Here is a 22,446-nt window from a genome sequence, read left to right as displayed (position 1 = left end):
GGACAGAATTTTGTAGAAGTTTTGGACAGATATATTTTTTTACAGGTTTTAATTAGAAGGAAACAATTGAAAGAAATATGTTCCAATTATTTTCCTCAACACAGCATTTATAGAAATAGTGAGCTGGAGATATTTACTGTAAAATATTTTTAAAAAGCCTTATATCCACAAAGACATCAGATAAGTATGATTTTTACATAATGCAAAGTAGTATAGCAAAACGTTATTTATCAGTGTAGCATCAAGAATGAGTCAGGTCCTGTTTGTGCAGGTCTACAATAGACAAAAATAATGAATGATGCTTGAATAATAAATTATGCAGAATGTCAGTATGTGTTCATTTAGACAAGGAGTTATGGGGAGCTGGGTATTTTTTTTATTCTTTACTAATATATTTGTTTTATGTTTTTCTTCATGGGAGTCTTGTCTTCAGGTATTGTATAAAAGTGAAGTTGTGGAACAGAGCTCATCCTGGTCTAGTTCTCCCAGTACAAATTTTCTTTTGTTTTTCACCAGTAGACCACCCAGTCATTGTAGTCTTTGTAGTCAACATGCTTCCATCTTGTTTTTTCCAAAGCTTCAGGAATATTACAAGAAGCAACAAGAACAGCTACACCTCCAGTTGCTCTCACAGCAGCAGTCAGGGAAACAGCAGGCCAAAGAGGTTAGTGATTTTTAAGACAATTACTTCTTATAACACCTTTTTGTTTCCCCTGTATAAATCATTTTAAAATCCAAATGAAGTCACAGTGAAGTTGCAGTCAGATAGCCATTGTTCTCAAAACCTCCATTTTTATAGTGTAGCCATTATTTTCCTGTTTCAGCAATTGTGCATAGTGTGTAGATATAACCCTGCAGTCTAGTAGACAAAGCGTGTAATACATGGTTCAGTTTTTTCATTCAGCCAGTAGGCTAAACAAAATAAAATTGAACCGATCCCCCCCATATTCTCTATTCTTCGCTATTGTATTCTGACAGCGGGGAGACTTACCCATTGTCAGAATACACAAATCAGTACTGCAGCCATTGAGCAACTGTTATCCAACTGGGTGCAGATTTTGGCAAAAAAAATCAATGAGCAAATCATACAAGCAGAATTACATTTTTGGAGGCATTCTGTACACCAACAATGTACAGAACGCCTCCAGGTTGCCATTTTTGCTTTGAATTTTGCAGGAAATTACAGCACTGCAGATTGAAAGGGAAAGGTAATCTTTATGAACTTTAACCACTTTCCGTACGTCCTGCAGCCATGATCCTGGTATCAAAATCTGCAGCGGCTCTACAGCTGCCTGATTATTTCCACAGGGCATGATACATCACCATTCCCAGGATCTCCAGTGTGATTAGGGAGCCTGGAACCAATGCATCCAATGTGGCTGACTTGAGTACAGAGGAGAAGACGAAACATCTGCACCCTCCCCTCCTCTGTGATGAATGAAGCTGGAAGCGAGGACTTCAAAACTTCCATGTTTGGTTTGTTGTTTACAAGCCGTTATCTTGTAAAGCATCTGATCTCAGTTTGTTTAGATGCTTTTGAGGGCAGAGGACCTGTTACTGCCCATGCTATCACGAGATATTATTTATTCCCTGTGATAGCAAAAAAGTTAATCTAAAAAAACTATTTCAAGACATAGTGTAAAAAAAAAAAAATTAAATAATAACATTTTAAAAACCTCAAAGTGCCCCTGTCCTCATGTGCTCATGTGCAAATGAAAACGCACATGTAGGTCCTGCACACATTTTAGTTGCTCTATCACAAAAATACCCTTTCAGCAATCTAGGATTGAACCACCTTTCTTCTAACCTCAAATTATGGCCACATTTCCTCTTCAGGGACCGTGGAGTAACAGTTTAATACAGTTACTGCATCATTATAATAATACTTCCTGAGCACCTCTGCAGAGTGAATAACTATAATCTATGCAATTGATCCTTATAGGTGGGGTCTCCAATCAGTCAACCACAGATATACCTTAAGTGAAACATCATTAATATACATTTTTGGGAGTAGCGCTACATTCTTTATTGTATTTATTTATCACAATCATTAATATTACTGTTAAGACTATCAAACCCGATATTTTCATCTATAAAAACTAAAGGGAAATGTTATTTAATCTTCATTTTCTGTGTAATTTATGACCATCTTCCTGTGCTCATTAGTTACAGGTCTTTTTACTGGAGATAATTAAAAAAAAAAAATGGGGATTTGTTTTACTTGATATAGCAACATGTTTCTCATATTCTATTTTAGCTACTCTGCTCTCCTGCATTTCTTTTTGCATACCTTGTTAATCTTGAGTGCTGAGGGTGTAACGTCTAGTTTTTGTACTTTTTAAACGCCTTATATTCCTCAATTATTGTTTTTTGTTGTTATTTGTTTTTTTGCACTAGAATTTAGGCACATAGGTTTAATTTTGTTCTTTTACGCTTGTTACACAATGGAATACAATGGTTAATGCACTTTTTTAATTAATGTTATACCTCTTAGATTGTAAGCTCCAATGAGCAGGGCCCTCCTAACCCTCTTGTGTTGAACTGTATTATTACTGTATTGTCTCCTGTTATATTGTAAAGCGCTGCGCAAACTGTTGGCGCTGTATAAATCCTGTATAATAACAATAATATCAGTCCCACTTGTCTTGTGTGCTCTTTGTTTAAAAAATTTGGTCCCATTGAGTTTTGTGTAGTAAGGTTTTCATCTTATTGAAGTTAGATTTTTTGTCATACTTCCTGTCATTCTTCTCTTTCAAGTTATGGCAATTGTGATTACACCATGATTACTATTAACCAAGTTGTCTCTAACTTGCACATCTGTAATAAGCTACATGATGTTTGAAATTAACTTCTTCCTGCCTGGCCTATTGTACAATGACGGCTGAGTGGGAACCCTATTATCCTGGGAGGACGTCATATGAGGGGGGTATTTCCTGGCATTTTTCAGGCCTCAAGATTAAATTAGCTGTCAGTACATCAGGATTTATTCATTTTTACATATATACCATAGATTTTGGACTCTATAGCTTTCCTATCAACTAAATAATAAACACTGATTTGCATAGTTACATAGTTAGTCTGGCTGAAAAGAGGCAAAAGTCCATCCATTTCAACCATTAAAAAAAAAAAAAAAAAAGTTATAATCCTATACCCACAGTTGATCCAGAGGAAGGCAAAAAAACCCCAGCAAAGCATGATCCAATTTGCTCCTGCAGGGAAAAAAAATACCTTCTTGATCCCCGAGAGGCAATTTGGATATATCCCTGGATCAACTTTACCTATAAATGTTAGTATCCAGTTATAATCTGTGCAGGGGCGGACTGACAACTCATGGGGCCCTCAGGCAATAGGGGATCATGGGGCCCCTGTGTCCTTGCCCAAACTCAAAAAAGCCTATGAAATAGGTACTAGTTGCATCTCATGGGGCCCCCTACTGACCCGGGCCCTCGGGCAGTGCCCGAGTTTCCAAATGGTCAGTCCGCCCCTGATTCTGTGTATCTAAGAAAGAATCTAGGCCTTTTTTAAAGCAATCCACTGAGCTGGCTAGAACCAACTCTTGAGGGAGTCTATTCCACATTTTCACAGCTCTCACTGTGAAGAAACCTTTTTTTTTTATTTTTTTGCAGAAAAAAAGACAATTTTGAAAAAAAAAACAATATTTTTGATTTTTTGCTATTAAATATGCCCAGTAAAAAAATAAAAACAATCTAATTTTGTCATACATTTAGGTCAATGTATTCTGCTACATGCCTTTGCTAAAAAAAATTCCAATACGTGTAAATTATTTGGTTTACGTAAAAGTTATAGCGTCTACAAATGGCGGTATATATACTGGAATTTTTAAAACCATTTTTACCAGTAATGGCGGCAATCAGCGACTTATAGCAAGACTGCGTTGGGCATACTGACACTGAGGGGGAACTGACTTGGTGTCACTGACATCCCCAGTGACACCAATACAGTGATCGGTGCTAAAGAAATATTTGACACTGTACTAATGGTACTGGGCAGGAAGGGGTTAACATGAGGGGTGATCTAAGGGTTAACTGTGTGCTGTTTCACAGTAAGCTCTGTGTGTGTGTTCACTAATCACACTGCTTTGGATGGCTGTGCTGGAGCTACCCCTTAATGCCACTATCTGCACCTTCAGTGGTTTTGGCTGCATGGCTACTGGTTTTGATTGTTAATGACAGGGAATGACATCTGCAAAGGCCACATTATTGAGCTTTTAAATATTTAGTTTTGTGATGCTCTGCATGGTACAGTTTTTATAACCACTACCATAGTAATTTTCCCACTTACTTCCACCCTGCACAAGCGCACGGACCTCATTGCTGTGCATATTAGCTCTGTTGCTATGTCACTCCAAGTATTATCATATCACACAGCAGTGGCCCTATGCAAAACATACGGTGCTGCTGCCAGGGCATCCAGCCAACACCCACCTTGTTGAGCCATAGTCTTACCCAGCAAAAGAAGCACAATATAAATAAAGAAAGAAAGAGAAAGTCCATATCAAAGTATCAGATGGTTTATTGAATATGAAACAGCATACATAAGCAGTTATCACAGAACACTGATGAGTTTTAGATCCTTGGGTACATTGCAATGCTAGGATGAAGTTTGGGAGACCTAAATTCCTCCATAATAGTTTTTTTTCTTTTTATATGGACCAAGCTGTACCAATGATATGCATGGCATGCTGAATTCTTATATCATTTCAAGGTAGGGGGAGTGATCATAGTCCTGTTTATCAGATTGGTGCCTCATGTAAACACTGATTTTTGAAATGCTACTAATGCAGGCATTGCTAGAGGTAGTCTGTATTTTCTGTGTATACAATAAAAAGCTCATGCAGTGAGCGCAAGAACAGGACTGTTATTACTCATTGGCGTTTTGCAATATTTTAGAGACCTCTGAAGCCAATAAAGGATTGCACTGTTTTCCCTAAGAAGAAAATAGACCATTTACTCATCATGTGTCAGAAAAAGTCACTTCAGCCAGGTTAAGGATCAAAAAATCGACTGCAATAGAAACTGACACACAACAAAATTGAATTTTTCCGATCCTTGTACGGGGTGGATCCTCTTTAAATTTTCTACTGTTTTACCTATGCCAGCAGTTTGCCAGTAAATGAGTTTGGGTTGTTGCTTATGCACTGTGTTTTATTAGATCACAGAAGGTTTTTAATGGAGAAAAAAAAATTCTTTAATACTTCTATTTAACCAATTAACATCTGCCCTATAGCAATTTTAATACTACAGGACAGCATTCCTGTGCAAAATCACGTGTGTGTATGTATACACGTGATTTTGCATTTCTGCCACACGGGTGCACGGTTGGCTGGAGAATGGCTTCTGCTGTGAAATGTGACAGCACAAACCGATTTACAAGCCCCGTCAAGCAGTTGTTCGCTGGCACCTGCAGATCGTTGGTCAGGGAGGAAGAACAGAGCTGTATCTACAGTATGTTTACCTAGATACAGTTCTGTTGTGACAGGGGGAGTCATGAATTGTGTATCTCTCGATCCATCACTTCCCATAGTAAAAGCACCACCTAGTGTATACCAAGCACATAGCTAGGCACACACTTAACCCTTTGATCACCCTAGAAGCTAACCCCTTCCCAACCAGTATCATTAGTACAGTGATTAGTGTATATTTTTACCACTGATCACTGTATTAGTGTCACTGGTTCCCACAAAGTATCGGTCAGTGTAAAAACGTCTGCCGAAATATCGCAGTACCACAGTTTGTAGAAGCTATAACTTTTGCGCAAACTAATCAATATACAATTACTGGGATTTTTTTCCCCAAAAATATGTAGCAGAATACATTTTGGCCTAGATTTATAAAGAAATTAGATTTTTAAATTTGTGTTATTTTATTTATAAAATGTTATTTTATAGTAGAAAATAAAAAATATTGTATTTAAAAAAAAATGTTAGTTTTATTGTGTATAGTACAAAAAGTAAAAACTGCTGATCACATGCCACCAGAAGAAAGCTCTATTTGTGGGAAAAAAGGACATAAATTTCATTTGGAAACAGAGTTGCATGACCACGCAATTGTCAGTTAAAGTAACTCTGTGACGTATCACAAAAAATGGCCTGGTCAGGAAGGGGGATAAATCTTCTGGAGGGCAAGGGGTTAAACAAATTTTTTTAGCGTTTTTAGAATTTATTTTTTAAATATACTTATTACATAAAATTTGTTTCTGTGAATAGTGTATAATTATCACATCCATCATGCCATATTTGCTATGTACTTTTGCAGAGACACTGCTCCTTCCATAGTAGTGCTGCACAATAAGTGTACTTCACTGTAAGTTTGTTGAGTTGATTTGCTAAATAAGGAAGAAATATTTCCTAGCAAACTGAAAGTTGACTTAAGAGATGCAATAAAGTGAAATTGTTCATTTATATCATGTAGTTACATAAAAGGCAAAATACTTTTTTAAATTCCCTTGCACATGATTGGATTGTTCTGTGAAAATTCTCTTTGCTAAGTAAACATTCTCTGCTTTTGTTAATCAGATATGAACATATTTATGGAGAATCTATCAGTTTAACATAAAACAAAAGGATTCATGGTGTGCTGGCGACATATGTTATTTGAGGTATGAAGGGCAGAGATACCTGCAACAGCTCCTGACACTTCCTTCTTCACCCAAATGCTGGGCTTTTCTGACAGGCAGTGCATAAACACTTCCATGCAGTGGTGGAGCTAGCCTTTCCTCACCATATTCCTATTGGCCCATCACTGGCGCATCAGCTTAACCCCTATCAATAAGTGCTGATGTTTTTGTTTCAGATAGACCTGGCAGTCAGGCAAAGCAGGAGGTACTAAAAGCTGCTGCACCTCTGGGTGACTGTTCTTCTTACCTGTCATCATCCTTTTGTTTTCCTAAAAATGACAGAATGCTCTACAAAACTACATATACTGCTGGCTAATCTCAGCTGTCCCCAAATGATAATCTTTGGTATGCAAAAGTCCACAACATTTACAAACTGTATATTAAATACAGTAATCAAAATATTTGAATGGAAAGAGAAGAGCACCACAGGAATTTCAATCAGCCAGATAAAGTTTTCTGGTCAAAGAGCTCTAAGGAAATGCGCACTCATTTAGAGGTTCTAAACTCCGTGACCAGCAAACTTTATGTGGACAGTAAAAACCTTGTGACACGCCCTTCTCTTTACCACGTCTATGGCCATGGTATGTTAGAGAGCTACCTGTACCCACCAGGGATACTCACCTATGACAGAGTCCATCACCCCACAATCTTGTCGCTCTATGAAGTATTCAGAATATGGCAAACAAGTAAAAATCGGAACCTTCGGGTTATGTCACAATAATAACTTAAAAGATCTTTTGAAAGTACTGTACTGTACATGACTTTGACAAACTCCTGGTACTTCTTTTAATATTGCATAAATATTTGTATTGTTTTGCTTTTGCTGTCTAGGGCAGCAATATTTTCTCTAGACAACATTTGGTAGTGCAGCTTTTTATTAATCTTTTTTATATGCAGCCAGCACTGGGGAATAAACAGTTGGCCTTCCAACAACAGCTTCTACAGATGCAGCAACTTCAGCAGCAGCACTTGTTAAACCTACAGAGACAGAGTCTAGTTGGGATACAGCCAGGCCAAGGGCCTGTAACCATACCTGGTCTACCCCAAGGTGAGTGGCTGATGATTACTTATATTTAAATAAATAAAGTATTAACAGAAATTTGACATTTATCTACACATACAAAGTTGTTTTTTAGCTAAATCCCCTGCATATTTAGGGAACAATTAAGACTAAAGATCAAGATGGTCTCCCTTGGTCATCAACTCCCTAGGATCATCCTATAGATTATTTGCAAAGTTTCATTACAAGCTAAACCTTTCTATTATTTACAGTTAAAGAAGTTTGCTTTTGCTTACAACTTAAGGAGAATTTTGCAGTATTTTGTGTGGAATACACCTCCTAGCATTTGGTGTATTCAGTAATTGAACATGATACTGAATAATTATGAAAACTGTTACAGATCATTATAGAATTGTAAATTTGCCAGAATAGTAAATTATGACTTTTGTCTTTGCTGTAGAAATGTAGCATTTCTTAGTGGTAAACACCAAGGTACACGTTAACCAGATTCCAAAGTAGCAGCATTTTATACTTGCAACTCTTATAGTTAATTTGTGAATTGTAAACAATAAATGAAATGCCTTAAAATTGTTAATGTGCCATCATACTTATAGATCCTATAATGTTAATAATCACCTATTGTATGTTAATTAACTGTCTAACATAATTATTACACATTTGAAAGCAGTGTCTGGTTACTAATGCTGCTATTCTAAGTTCCTCCTGTGAGCAAGAGTATTAGCTTACTTGCAGCAAGTAAACACCTAGCTCTGACACTGCTCCTCAATGTTACATAAGGATGAACACAGGAATCCCAATTGGAAAAAGTCTTAGCTGGGTCTGTTTGATATGTATTGTGTTCAGTTACAGCAGAGCAGCATCTCCTCTACTCCAGAAGCCATTACCCAACATTACAAACTCAGTGTATGAATGATAACAATAACCATACTTGAAAGTTTGAATGCATTAGTTCAAAAACAAATAAAAGTTGGAATATTATTTAATTGTCAATTCTCTCTTACAAACTCCAGTATGGTGTTCAGCATATCATATACCAAGAGGTTATCAAGAGTTTAAGGGGCAGTTACCACTTGAACAGCCAGAGTTCATCCTGCCTAGTAAACATGGTAAAGCTATTTTCACTATAATCATCCAATAATGTTCAAGCAAAGTACTGTTTTTTCTTCCTTGATTGGGTATGCAGAATCAACATACTGTAGCTTTGTCTTATTTACAAAGCTAAGTAAAAATTCACTTTGCAAAGTGAACAATTACTTTGCCAAATGAGCATGCTCTACTCATTTAGTAAATCAACTCCTGAATTTGCACTTTTGTACAAGGTGGGGTCTTAATAGTGAAAGCATGCAATCATGAAGTATTATAAATGCACTAATGTAACAATGCAATAGCAATTAAAATGCTCCTCGAACATTAGCAGATAAAAAAAACTAGCAATTGTGTGACTTGCTTTAAGCTGGCCATAGATGTATTGAAAATTGCCCTGTTCAACAAGGACCAGCCAAATTTAGATCCATCTTTGGCTGTTGCTGCTTGGAAGAAGTCAATCAAATGATCATCTTCTCTCAGACAGGAATGTTGAATAATTGTCATTCAATCACTGTATACAGCCAATCGGCTACAGCACTGACAAGTGTATTTTGACAGTGGCGGACTCCCGGCTGTCAGAATACAAAAGCAGAGATGATAGGTTTCCTCCATCCTTTTTGCTTGTGTGGATGGGGGAATCTGGCTGGCTGATAGAAAAAAAAAAGATCAATTTATGGCCAGCATTAGATTCCTCATTAGTTATTTTTACATGAGTGCAGTCTCCTGCCGTCTAACTGTAAATTAATTGTTAAAGTAAAACTATAGGCAAAACTTTTTTTTTTACATTTTGGATAAAGCAAGGGAGGGTTATAACTCCTGTCAGATTTTTTTTTTCACCATTTGTGTCCCATTGCAGGAATTTCTCTTCACTCTCTGTTCCATATCCAAACAGGAAGTGAGAGAAAATCCATGCAAATTAAGGAAAATCCTGGTGACCCTATTTGAAATTTCCCCTCTATTCCTTTTCTAGGGAAAAGCCCAAAATTAGGGTTTTTTTTTCTTCTTTCAATTATAATGGTAAACAGGACAAATAGGGTGAATCTCCTTAATGGTGGCTGAGACAGAAATAACAACTGACAGGTGTTCTAATCCATCCACGCTATACAAAACTAAAAAAAAAAAGTTTTGCCTTTAGTTATACCTTAATGATTTGAATGTCAGAGTTTGGAATCCCTGGTGATTCCCAAGTAGTCATTCATAATTACAGAATGTATCCAATGGAAAATGTACTTCTTATTCAGTAACAATGGCATAGGCATTCTCCATTACCATGGCAGGGGACAATGGCCAGATGGAATTGACGCACCACTCATTTGCTGTACTGTAACTTTGGAGGAGCAAAATTGTCGCCCTACATCAAGTGTGTAAGAACTAGAGAACTCCCCATTCTCTACTCTATTATATGTGGGGGTGTTTTGTAGTCCTAACACATCCTGATAATAATGTTTGAGATACAGTGTAGAAGACAGCGCTTCATTTTTGGGAAGTTCTACAGGTTTTTCTGTACTCATTAAAATGACATAAAAAACACATTTTCAGTGGTATATTTAAGGCCCCTTTCACAGGAGCGTTCCGTAAGTCCGTTTTTCATCTGTCTGTTTTACGGATGAAAAACGGACACCCATATATTTCTATGGACTAGCGGATGTAAACGGATGATCATCTGCTTACATCCATTAATGTCCGCATCTGTTAACATCCTTTTTTTTGAACAGAAGAAAACCCTATTTTTATGTCATTAAAAAAAACGGACAAAAAATGGATGTAAATAGACAAAAACTGATAAAAAAAGATGTAAATGGATGAAAAACAGATGTAAACTGATTAAAAATGGATGTAAACTGATGAAAAACTGATGCAAACTGATCCGTGACTAAACTGAAAAAAACGGGATGCCCGTGTGAAAGGGTCCTAACAGGCAAAGAAAAGGTCAAATACAAAAAGTTCATTATTCGAATATACATATTCTTTAACCACTTCTGTGCTGCCCTAATGCAGAAATATAGCTACAGGGTGGCACAGGTGCTCAAAATCACATATATGCTGTATATGTGATTCGCACTCCCGTGGTTTCCACGGGTGGGGGTGCGCACATGCGCCTCAGCCGACTTGCGGGTGCTGTGATTTAATTCCCGAGGGATTAATCATCCGATTTAGGCCAGTGATGTCCTATCAGGGATTTTCCTGTACCTGTGTTTGCAGTTACACAGGTACAGGAAATGATGACATCTTCTCTCTCTGGGCACATTCCGTCCCAGAGAGAGAAAAATCAACACACAGCGAGTAAAACAGCACACTTTTACAGTTTAGAACACTTTAGGACACATTTAACCCCTTGATCGCTCAACCCCTCCCAGTTTATCCCTTCACTGCCCTGTCACCAGTGTCATTAATACAGTGTACAGATTTTTTGCTGATCACTGTATTAGTGTATTAGTGTCACCAGTGACTTCAGATAGCATTAGCGTCCCTTCCAGATAGCGTCAGATTGCCCCTCAGTACAACAGTAATCACATTTACCCCTTGATTGCCAGGGACACGCTCACATACACAATAAACCTCCATTTCTAGTATAGTGTCTGAACAGATCAATATCTTTAGCCCCTGCACTTCCCCAGCAAATGCAGTGTCAGTAGGTCACTGTCAATTGATACATTGCACACAAAACCGCAGTGTTTGCAGAATCGGGCCTGATCTCTGTTAGCACTTGCTGGTAAATTGCTGGTAAATTTTTTTGTAGTGGTTCAAGCAGTCCCTGACAGCCAGGTGCTCTTTTTCCTGTCAGTCGTATTAGGTACCTATAAATTTAGTGGCCAAAATGTCCAACAAAAGGTACTTTAGTGAAGAGGCCTACAGGATTCTGAGTATGTCAGGTGAGAGCGAAGGGGAAGAGTCCCTGATACAATCAGCCTCAGTATACGAACCTGTAGACAGCAGCGGCACCCTGACAGATAGCTCAGACGATGGAGAAGAGGTCCCTGCTAAGATCAGGCGTACCCAACCCCATTCCTAGGTTGCTGAGATGTTCCAAACATATGTTGACTCTCATATGCAGCAGAGTACCTGTACTAGTGCTGCTCTACATTTTGGTAAACTGGCGAGCACCAGCGGCCTTGTACATCCTGGTCTTTCACATACCAGCACTGCAGTATCACTTGGTGGCATGGCATGTCCCATAAGTGCAGTACAAGCTATTGTGGTGGCGAGCACAAGTAGTGTCCCGCAACCACCAAGAATTTGCACACAGGCCCATAGAGCCCCTAGTATCCTTCCGGATGTGCTTGCAAATCCCGATTGGCAGCCCACAAATTCTGCAGCACCCGTACTTCCCCCATTCACTGCCCGACTTGGAATTCAGATGGAAACAGCAAATTTAAATACTCCCCTTGATTTTTTTTGGAGCTGTTTTTCACAGAAGATCTGTATGCATTGATTTTGGATCAAAGCAATTTATGTGCACAACAGGTTATTGCTGCCAACCCAAACCTTGCCTTACCACTCGCATGGAAACCCATTACGGTTTCTGAATTTAACGTTTTTTCAGGCCTAACCCTCAACATGGGCATTAATTAAAAAAAATGAATTGCAGTTGTATTGGTCCACAGACCCGATTCATCATATGCCCATGTTCTCTGCTGCCATCGCCAGGCATAGATTTGAGAGTATAATGCGTTTTATGCATTTCAACGACAACACACTCTGTTGTCCCTGGGGGTGACCCTAAATTTGACCGGCTCCACAAAATGTGGCCTTAACCAAATCACCTTAACCAAAAATTTGTAGATGTTTATACTCCCCAGCAAAACATCTGCGTTGATGAGTCCCTCATTCATTTTTTTTGGCTGCCTTGCTTTCAAACAATTTCTCCCCAGCAAGCGTGCCAGATTTGGAGTCAAGGTGTATAAGACCTGTGAGAGGGCAACAGACTATACATATAAGTTTCGGATTTCTGGATGCCCAGACTACATGGGGAACAGTGGCAAGATAGTTTGGGACTTAGTGTTATCCTTTTTCCATATGGGTACCACTTATACATGGACAATTTGTATTCAAGCGTGCCGCTATTTAGACATTTGTACAAGCTTGGAATTGACGCATGTGGCAACATGCGACCTAATTGTCGTGGCTTCCCCCAATGGCTTGTAAATACCCATCTTAGAAAGGGGGAAAAAGCCTGCTTGAGAAATGAGGAATTGCTCGCAGTGAAGTGGAAGGACAAACGGGATGTTTGCGTCCTGTCTTCCATTCACGCAGACACGACCATCCAAATTGCACGGCAGCTGGTGTTGTTGAGAAGCCCCTCTGTGTCCATGACTATAACCTTAACATGGGAGGGGTGAACTTCCAACAACCAGACGATGAAGCCATACTTAGTTTTTCGAATAGCCAGACCCTGGTACAAAAAAGTGTCTATTTATTTATTTCAATTGGCTCTATATAATGCTTTTTTGCTTTACAAAGCAACTGAACGAAGTGGATCCTTCCTAAAAGAGGAAGAGATCATCACAGCCCTTTTGTATCCAGAAGGTGCTGTGGCTCAAACCCCCAACCCAGATGCAGTTAGCCGGCTGCATGAGAGGCATTTTCCCGATGCCATTCCTGGTACCCCAACCCAAAGGTCACCCCAAAAAAGATGTTGTGTCTATAGCAGACATGGTATGAGGCGTGACACCTAGTTTTTTTGTCCCTCCTGTCCTGGCCAACCAGGTCAATGCCTCAAGGACTGCTTTCGTCGCTGCCACACATTAGTGGAGTATTAGTATAGGGTACAGCATGGCACAGTTCAGGGCACATATTTACACAGGGTCTCGAAAGACATTAGGTAGTCAGGAAACTGGCTATTGCATTTGGAGAGACCCTACAATCTGGTTAAAAGTTAAAAAAAAAAAAAAGTAATAAAAAAAATTAAAAGTACAAATCCCCCCAAAAAATAAAAAAATGTTAAAACCAAAAATAGTTTTAGTTTGTTTTGTTGTTGACGTTGTTGTTACTGTTCTACTGTTACAATTTTACTGTTTTATTGTTACTGTTTTATTGTTAACCATTGCTGTTTTCTTTGCAGGAATGCCATTCAGCTGCAGTACCAACCTGTTTATTCTGACAGCAACAGGAACTTGCTCTCAGAATATACATAAGTCAGTGTGGGCAGTGTTGTTGGATGAGATTTTTCATCCGCAGTTAAAAAAGAGCATATATGCCGAAGCATGGGGTCCTGAGGTGGCCAGTGGGTGGATAGCCTCTATGTTTCGGCATATATATTTTATAATATTTTTTTGGCACATTTCATGTGTGCCTACCATTAGAAGTGGGTGGATGCAGGGTGGTATATTCTGGCATACCACACACTTTTTCTGGCAGAGGTATTTCAATAAAAATATTGTTTTATTGAGTTACTCTTTTATTGCTAACCATTGCTGTTTTCTTTTCAGGAATGTCATTCAGCTGCAGCACTGACTTGTTTATTCTGACAGCAACAGGGTCTTGCTCTCAGAATATCCATAATTAGGTGGGTGCAGTGTTGTTAGATGAGATTTTTAAGCCAGATATGGGGTGAAGATTTGTAAGACCTTTGGGAGGGCAACAGGCTATACATATAAGTTTTGGATTTACAAGGAAAAAGATCACGTTTCGGATTTCCGGATTCCCAGACTACATGGGTAGCAGTGGCAAGATAGTTTGGGATTTGGTGTCATCCTTTTTCCATATGGGTCCACTTATATGTGGACAATTTTTTTTCAAGCGTGCCACTATTTAGACATTTGTTCAATCTTGGAATTGGCGCATGTGGCACCATGCGACCTAATCGCTGGGGCTTCCCCCAACAGCTTGTAAATACCCATCTTAGAAGGGGGAAAAAGCTGCTTGAGAAATGAGGATGTCATTCAGCTGCGTAACAACTTGTTTATTCTGAGAGCAACAGCATGCCTCTAAATTCCTTGGGGTGTCTACTTTCCAAAAAGGGGTCATTTGGGGGGGTTTGGTGCTATCCTGGCATTCCAGGGCCTCTGAAACTGATAGGTAGTGAGGAAGTGAAATGAGTTAGTTACGCACCTTCAGGCTTTGAAAGTGGTCATTGGATCTCAGGTTTCTGTATGTGGCTAGGCTCCCAAAAAGTCTCACACATGTGGTATCCCCATACTCAGTAGAAGTAGCAGAATGTATTTTGGGGTGTAATTCCACATATACCTATGGCTTGTGTGAGAAATATATCATTTAAGTGACAACTTAATGTTAAAAAAAAATGTTTTTGTCATTTTCCAAAAACTTGTGGAAAAAAAAATAAATCTTCCATGGACTCAATATGCCTCTCAGCAGGTAGCTTAGGGTGTCTACTTTCCGAAAAGGGGTCATTTGGGGGTGTTTGTACTGTCCTGGTATTTTAGCACCTCAAGAAATGTGATAGGCAATCATAAAGTAAAAGCTGTGTAAATTCCATTATCAATACCATAGTTTGTAGATGCTATAACTTTCACACAAAGCAATCAATATACACTTATTGGGATTTTTTTTTACCAAAAAGATGTAGCATAATACATTGTGGCCTAAATGTATGACTACCTTTGAGCTTACTATATATTTTTTATAGTCGAAAGTAAAAAATCTATTTTTTTCCCCCAAATTTTCGGTCTTTTTTGCTTATACCGCAAAAAAATAAAAAGCACACAGGTGATCAAACACCACCGAAAGAAAGCTATAGTTGTGTGAAAAAAAGGACGTAAATTTTGTTTGGGTACAGCATTGTATAACCACGCAATTACCAGCTGAAATATTGCAGCGCCGAATACAAAAAAAAGGCCTGATCAGGAAGGGGGGTAAATCCTCAGGAGGGCAAGTGAAGTGGTTAAGTTGAATAAGACGTTTTGACATAAAACCACCCTCCCTGCAAAGTCCCACTCTTTCATTGTGCTGAAACACAGCAGTTAGGTGGAGTGCCAGTTCATAGAGGAGATGTAAGTATGTAAACTGTCATTCCTTGCTTAGTGTGCTAGAGTATGATGCAGAGATCAGCTGTGACTTATGGTTTGTGGTCTTTTTCAACAGGCCTTGCCAATGAAAAATATAAGTTGAGTTTAAAATATAGAAAAACAATACACTTAAGTACTAATTGTAGCACATACAAGGCATACCTTCAAAACTTGTAATGTGCACAGAGGTGTTGATTTACTAAGCTGCCAACTTAGCAAAGTGAATGTTCACTGAGCCTAGAAAAGTAAGGTAAAGCTGTGTTCACTTTGAATACCCAATCATATGCCAGGGAAATAAAAACAGGGTTTTGCTTGCACATGATAGGATGGTTGAAATGAAAGCAGCTTTACCTGAGTCAACATACACCTTGAAAAGTGAGCATATGTTTAACATGATGAACATGCTCTATTTCTTTAGGAACCACACTAAGTGATTTTAAACTTTTTTTCCAGCTGTTTCCCCATCAGATTTTCAACAGCTCCTTAAAGAGATGAGTAATAATCAAGAGGATTCTAGCAAACAGGACAGCATTGAACTGAGCTCTACAATTTCTACCTCATATTCATCTGCCAAGGTGTCACCTCCAACAGTTCACATGTCTTTACCAAATGGGCAAAGTGCTCTGCAAACCGCACGGCGGGACAGGTGAATATTAACTTTTAAATTGTTGAAAAAATGCTAACTTTTCTTCTTATTGCTGGTTTTTCCCGGGTCTGCTGTTAGCAATTGTAAATATAAGGTCTCTTATATTTACTCTGGAAACCAGCAATCTAGAAATCCTGGACTATTTTTGGTTTTCGGCAAATAGCATTTAAATAAAAAGCATGAATTGTGTTTTGAAAGATTCATTTGAAAGATTCAGCTCTCCAAATGATGGAAATACTTATTTGTAAAGCTCCAAATCTTGAAAATGTTGAATAAATAATCCTCTACTTATACATGGTAGTAAATTATTGCAGCTTAACTATAGTTTAATTTCTGAATATTGTAAATATTTTGTAAAGAAGAAAAACAAATTCTTGCATTTTCCCTTCTTCTAGGCAAGGCTTTTGTCAGTGAGGCATACTTTTTTCTTACTTGACATTTTCTTTTGAGTTAGCAGCAATTTGACTTTTTTCTCTCTGACAAAATTTGTGGTGGACTTGCATGGCTGCTATCATAGCATGGTGCCTTGTGGTTTGGCAAAAGTGATTTGGTGGCACACCAGAGGAAAGGGAAGATGTGGTGTATTTGAAGTGAGCATATCCTCATTATTGCTATTATTGCAGTGTTTGTTTTAAATCCTTTCTGTTATGTATTTTTGTTGTTACATTGAAAGATTTGTGGATAATCCATAACTGCATGCTGTACATTTTATTCCAGTGACTAAGGTCCTTGCTTTAGGTTTGATTCACACTGCCGACCCGGAAAATAAAAAACAAGCGCCTGCTCCCGATGCTGGCTCCCGCTGTCTGAGATCCCCGCCATCTGACAGTTCTTAAATAGCTGCCCCCTTGTGACATCACCGACCCAGCATGCCCTGGGAAACCACTGAGAGCTGATGAGTCATTGGTTGTTAAGGACACGGCAGCCAGCTTCCCAGCCCTCTCCTTAACAACCAGCTATTCTCTACACAGAATTCAGGTCGGTCGATCAATTTTCAACCGATTCGAATTCCATTTGTTCTGAAAATTAGGATTTCGTTAGAAATTCACAACATAAAACAAAATTTAAAAAAAAAATATATATATATATATTTTCGAATTGGTAATATAAAAAAAAAAGCAAAATCACATGGCAAAGTTGTGTATCAAGTCATACTCAAGTGGCCAGTAAATTGCCAGGAAGTTGCCAGGTAAAGTTGCACTGTAAGTCCTACGACTTTCAGGTCACAGTAGTGTGAACTGAGCCTAATTGCTGAGATAGAATATAGCTTACAATCTATATGTAGAAATCAATATTTTATACCTGTATATCTAAAATGATTTTATAGAATTGTTTTTTCAAGCAGATTTCCTTAATTTAGGTTTGAACTTCTTCATTATCTGTAATCTTAGGATTGAGGCCATGTATGAGTTTTGTTTTATGTATTTATTTATTTATTTATTATCTATTTATTTCACATAAAGTTTACTTATGCTTGTTTTTTTTTAAAGTTCACATTTTGAGATGCCTCCCAACTCGCACCCTCTTTATGGACATGGTGAATGTCGATGGCCTGGCTGTGAAGCTCTGTGTGAGGATATGGGACAGTTTATAAAGTTAGTACCAGCCATGTATTTGTGTTGTCCCGTGTTTATAGAAGATAAGAATTATATTATATGTATTATTAAAAATGGTTAAGTGGAGAATTTGTGTGGTTTTTTTGGTCCTCTCTGGGATTGCTGCAAAACATGACTGTTGTCAGCAAGCCTACCCCCAAGAGCCAGTGCTTTCTTTAAAAATAGATCAACAAAATACACTTCACATCTTCACATTTAGTGGTCATGTGAGAAGTGAAGACTTCCTTTTGCCATGCCTTGGACCCTCAGAATTTCACTGTGTTGCATGTCCATGGGACGATATTCTACCAGTGTGTTTTCTCCAGGGTATGGTAGACACGTCTATTAGTTGTCTTGAGGGGAACATCTAAGGAGCATCTATGAACAATGAATATTTCATCCTAACTGCCATTGATTAATTAAAGAGAACTACAAGGATCTTTTTTACTGCCATTTTCCACACTGTACTTTGAAAAATAGATTTAAAATTGTATTTATGTTTCTTATATATTATTAATAGGTACGCAGCAAATATTGCACAAAAAGCAATTCACAATTCCCTGTCAAGGTGAATTTCTCTTAAAAGTGTTTTTATGGCCAGAAACATAAATTGTATTTATTGCAGTTTACTCATCCATAGATGTGGTGGCTGTATTAGATTTCTTTTTTCAGCTTAAGAACATTTTCAGCAAGTGAAGAAAATAGATGTTGATCTTACCACATGTGTGTTGCTCTTGTCACTTTCTTTGAGCTGAAAAGAAAAAAATATCATTGTGTAACAGAGATGAACAAAGACAGATATGTTTCATATCAAGCCTACATACAGTATGTGATAGCCATGATTGCCCCCATAGAAACAATGGAGAAATAAGTGTAGGCACCAAGGGACAGGTAGTTTTTGGGTTTAGATATGCTTTAAAACTACAGCTGTTGACTCAATGTACTCATTCTTGTGTTCCATACATCATAGTAACAAGCTTATCAGCTACTTTAGAGAGTGTTTCTCCATGCAGATAAAGGGAATACTTAATTGGGCTGGAAGGGCCAATCCATTGCTTCAGATTATTTTGTGTGCATAGGTTTGCATTAGCCTCACATTCAGAGCTATAAATTGTAAATCTGTAGGTTGAACATGACACATGGCATTTTGGGGGCAAAATAATTGTGTTATTCTTGTCTTGTGTAGTGTTTTTATAAAATATGTATTAATTTTCTTTATAGTCAACTTTTGTCCTTAAATGGAATTTGCAATAACTAGGATATGTTTGAATGGTACAGCAGGTAAAATGAAAACTGATGCTACATCCTTTTATTTAAAACGTGGATGTCATTTGGATACACATGTACAGAAGCTTATCTCCCAATGTGTTGTACCCTTCCAGGCATCATATATATCCATGCATTTATCATTCTGTGCCCATCATACTTCACAGCAGACCTGGGCCTCACACACGGAGATTAAGGGTTAACATGGTCAAGAGGCAGAGAAAGATCCAGTCTGCCTAAAATTGCATTTGCTCTCCACCTCAGTTTTTGAAGTCAAAACACGACATGTTAGCTTGAACACAGTATCTGTGTTGTAGGCATTTACCGGGTGTGAACCTTATTAAATTAAAATAAAGCAAATCATAGTCCACTCTCTCTAGGTGCCTGAAAACTGATGAGTTACAGAAGCAGAGTATAGGCTGGGAAATTTTCATCGTTCTCATAAAACAAAGTGGCAAATGCATCCCCTTTACCAAACTGGCTAAACTCCAAAATATTCCTTGTAAATGCACAATCAGCATCATGCATCATCAAAGAGTACTTTACATTGATTTTATGTGTAAAAAAGATCCTTTCTGGATTAGACATGGCAACTACCAAGACTTATTCTTTAATGTTCAATGCCAGTATCAAAAATTCACCACTGTGAGGAGGAGGGTACAGAACAGTAACTACAGCAAACATATTCTCAGAAAGCTCTGGTGTCTTGACTGGACTCAGGACTATGTCCTTAACTTGATAATTCAAGCAAGAATGGCTAATATGATTTCAAAATACTGGTATGTTCTGCAACTGGTAATGTGTTTCAGCACAATATGCTTGCTTCAGAGGTAGATTTTAGGTATGTGTCTGAGCACATGTGAAACTGAGGTCTCATACACTAATATAGTGCCAAGAACCACAATGAATGCATTAGATTGAATACTTTTAATCCTCAGTAGTTGTATATACGTTGCTAATACTGTATTCAACTTCACATATTGCCTTTTGCATCTTATTTTTGGGCTCCAGTGTCTGCTTTAAAAATGTATTTGATATTCCATCACCTTCACTCTTTGCCTATAACACTAGAATAGAGCAAAGTACTTGCATATTTACCTTTTGCCAATATCTTTCCATTGTTGCAGTAGCTGAAACCCAAAATAAAAAAGTGTGTTTATTTGTAGAGTTACTATCAGACCTCTACATGGTGGGATAATGGCAGTTGATATCCTCTGTTTTGGGAATTAAATGCACATTTAAAATGAGTAGCCCACAAAAGTGGTGTTTTAATTCCAGGCTTGCCTCTGCTTAGATTTTGCTGATGTTTACCCATTTGCTCCCTTTGCTTGTCTTAAAGGATATTTGAAGAATAAAGCTGGATATACACGTGCCAAATTTCAGTACATGTGCACCCTTGTCTATTCAAAAGAAACCGGTCATTATACCGGCTTCTGTCTAATGGTCCTGCTGGAAAACCAGCTTTGATCAGCATTTGCAGCAAGGGGCTGCAGCAGCTGATCAGTGCATTCTGGCAGGGGAGAGTCCTCACTGTGAGAATACAATAGTGTGGTGGGGGAGATCCATGTATCCACATTGCTAGTGTGGATATGGAGATCTGTCTGTTTTTGTGGGTTTTTTACAACCCACTGCTTGAATGGAAAAATCTTCCCAGGTATACTCTGCTTAATACATTCATAAATGTAGATTCAGGATTTTTAGTCCTTGTGAACAAATAAAAATTAATCCTCAAACCCAATTGTACCAAATAAAGTGCCTGATGAACAATCATACAGCAAACAGTGCTAGGACAGTGGCTGGACCATTACATCTTTATATAGATAATGGTACATTTTTTGATGTGACGCCACCAATTCTAATTTTTTGATTTGTTTGTTCTACATTTTATTGGATGTTTTGCTAAGTTTGCCTGGATGGCAACCTAGTTTCCTTCTTGTGTACACTATACACCACCAATCTTAAATATTAATGAGACCCTGTCACTATACCTACTTATCAACAAAAATCTTCCCAGAATATTTTAGTTGCATTAAACATAATCATATTGGTTTTTGTCCCATAAAGCCTTTTTTTGTGGACATCCAAAAGCCCTAAGGCCTGTGCTATATGTTGCCATCTTGGATGCAATGCCTACAGCTCCAGCAGACTCAGAGCTGTCATTCAAATGGCTAACAGGTTATGTATGGAGATGAAGGGTAGAGTGGAGGTGGTGAGCCAACACAAAGAGTAATTAGATACTCCCAGAAGAGCAGAGGGCTGTGCTAGGTAACTATATAGTCATAAAGGCACATTGAATAAACAATAATGAAAAAAATGTGGTAAGGAAATATACTGCAAGAAAGCAATTCCAATGTTTCTGTTTTTTTCTGCATGTTTTTTTTTTTTTAGAGACACTGGGGTTGATATACCAAAGGCAAAAGGCAATTCACTTTGCAAGGGAATACTAACTTTGCAAAGGATTTTTTTTTTCTAAGGGATGTCTCAAAAATTCATAAAGCATATCCAGTCACATGCAAGGAAAGTTATAGAAAACATTATTTTTGTATCCACATGATTAGAAGATGGAAGTTAGCAAATCTTCACCTCATTCACTAACCTAAAGAAAATTCCTTTGCAAAGTGAGCAGCCTGTTTGCCTGTAGTTTACTACATGCCCCACATTTTCTTCAAAGGGTTTTGCACTATTTGTCTGCAACTTTTGATTAGTGCCCCCTACCAGGATACCCACAAATTCATTGAGCTGTTGTTTTTTTTTAGAAGTATAAGGAAAATCCAGAATAGGCATTCATGTGACTGGCCAAGTTCTGGCAATGTTAGGTATAATGATGTTTTTGTTATAAGTGGAACCACTGATTTACAGTATTTACTCATTTATTTTTGTGAACTGTGCAGGCATCTGAATACAGAACATGCATTGGATGACCGTAGCACAGCACAGTGTCGAGTACAGATGCAGGTGGTGCAACAACTGGAAATACAGGTGAATGAATAATACCTTGTGACATATGCTAACTATGGTGTCATGCATTTGTGAAAATAGTTCTATAGGCTAGTCAGTTCTTCATGCATCTAACCTCAGTTGTGACTTACTTCTACACCAGGCATGCCTCTAAACCTGCCTAGTGCATTACCTCAATATTGACTTTATTGGATTAAAAAGTAGATGTGTACTCACAAAGGACATGAAATAAATGGCATGTCAATCAGATAATACATGGAAGTGACCTAATTT

The 22,446-nt window shown here is 38.1% G+C and overlaps 1 protein-coding gene across 2 annotated transcripts in view; it reads left to right on the top strand.

Annotated features, from left to right (window-relative positions):
* Window positions 1–22,446, top strand: part of FOXP4 (forkhead box P4) — a 109,686-nt gene that overhangs the window by 62,399 nt on the left and 24,841 nt on the right. Inside the window, exons 5-10 of one of the 2 annotated variants that reach the window (XM_089681173.1) lie at window positions 578–664; window positions 7,534–7,684; window positions 8,668–8,763; window positions 16,162–16,354; window positions 17,845–17,949; window positions 22,107–22,194. In XM_089681173.1, coding sequence (XP_089537299.1) covers window positions 578–664; window positions 7,534–7,684; window positions 8,668–8,763; window positions 16,162–16,354; window positions 17,845–17,949; window positions 22,107–22,194 — 720 coding nt within the window. The remainder of the gene's footprint in view (window positions 1–577; window positions 665–7,533; window positions 7,685–8,667; window positions 8,764–16,161; window positions 16,355–17,844; window positions 17,950–22,106; window positions 22,195–22,446) is intronic. The other variant, XM_089681174.1, reaches the window with a different exon arrangement.

Source organism: Staurois parvus, unplaced genomic scaffold (genome assembly GCF_062004578.1).
Source record: "Staurois parvus isolate SC_StPar_1 unplaced genomic scaffold, SC_StPar_1.0 ptg000261l, whole genome shotgun sequence".
Lineage (NCBI taxonomy): Eukaryota > Metazoa > Chordata > Amphibia > Anura > Ranidae > Staurois > Staurois parvus.
Note: the sequence above shows the minus strand (reverse complement) of the source record. Positions and strands in the feature narration are given on the sequence as shown.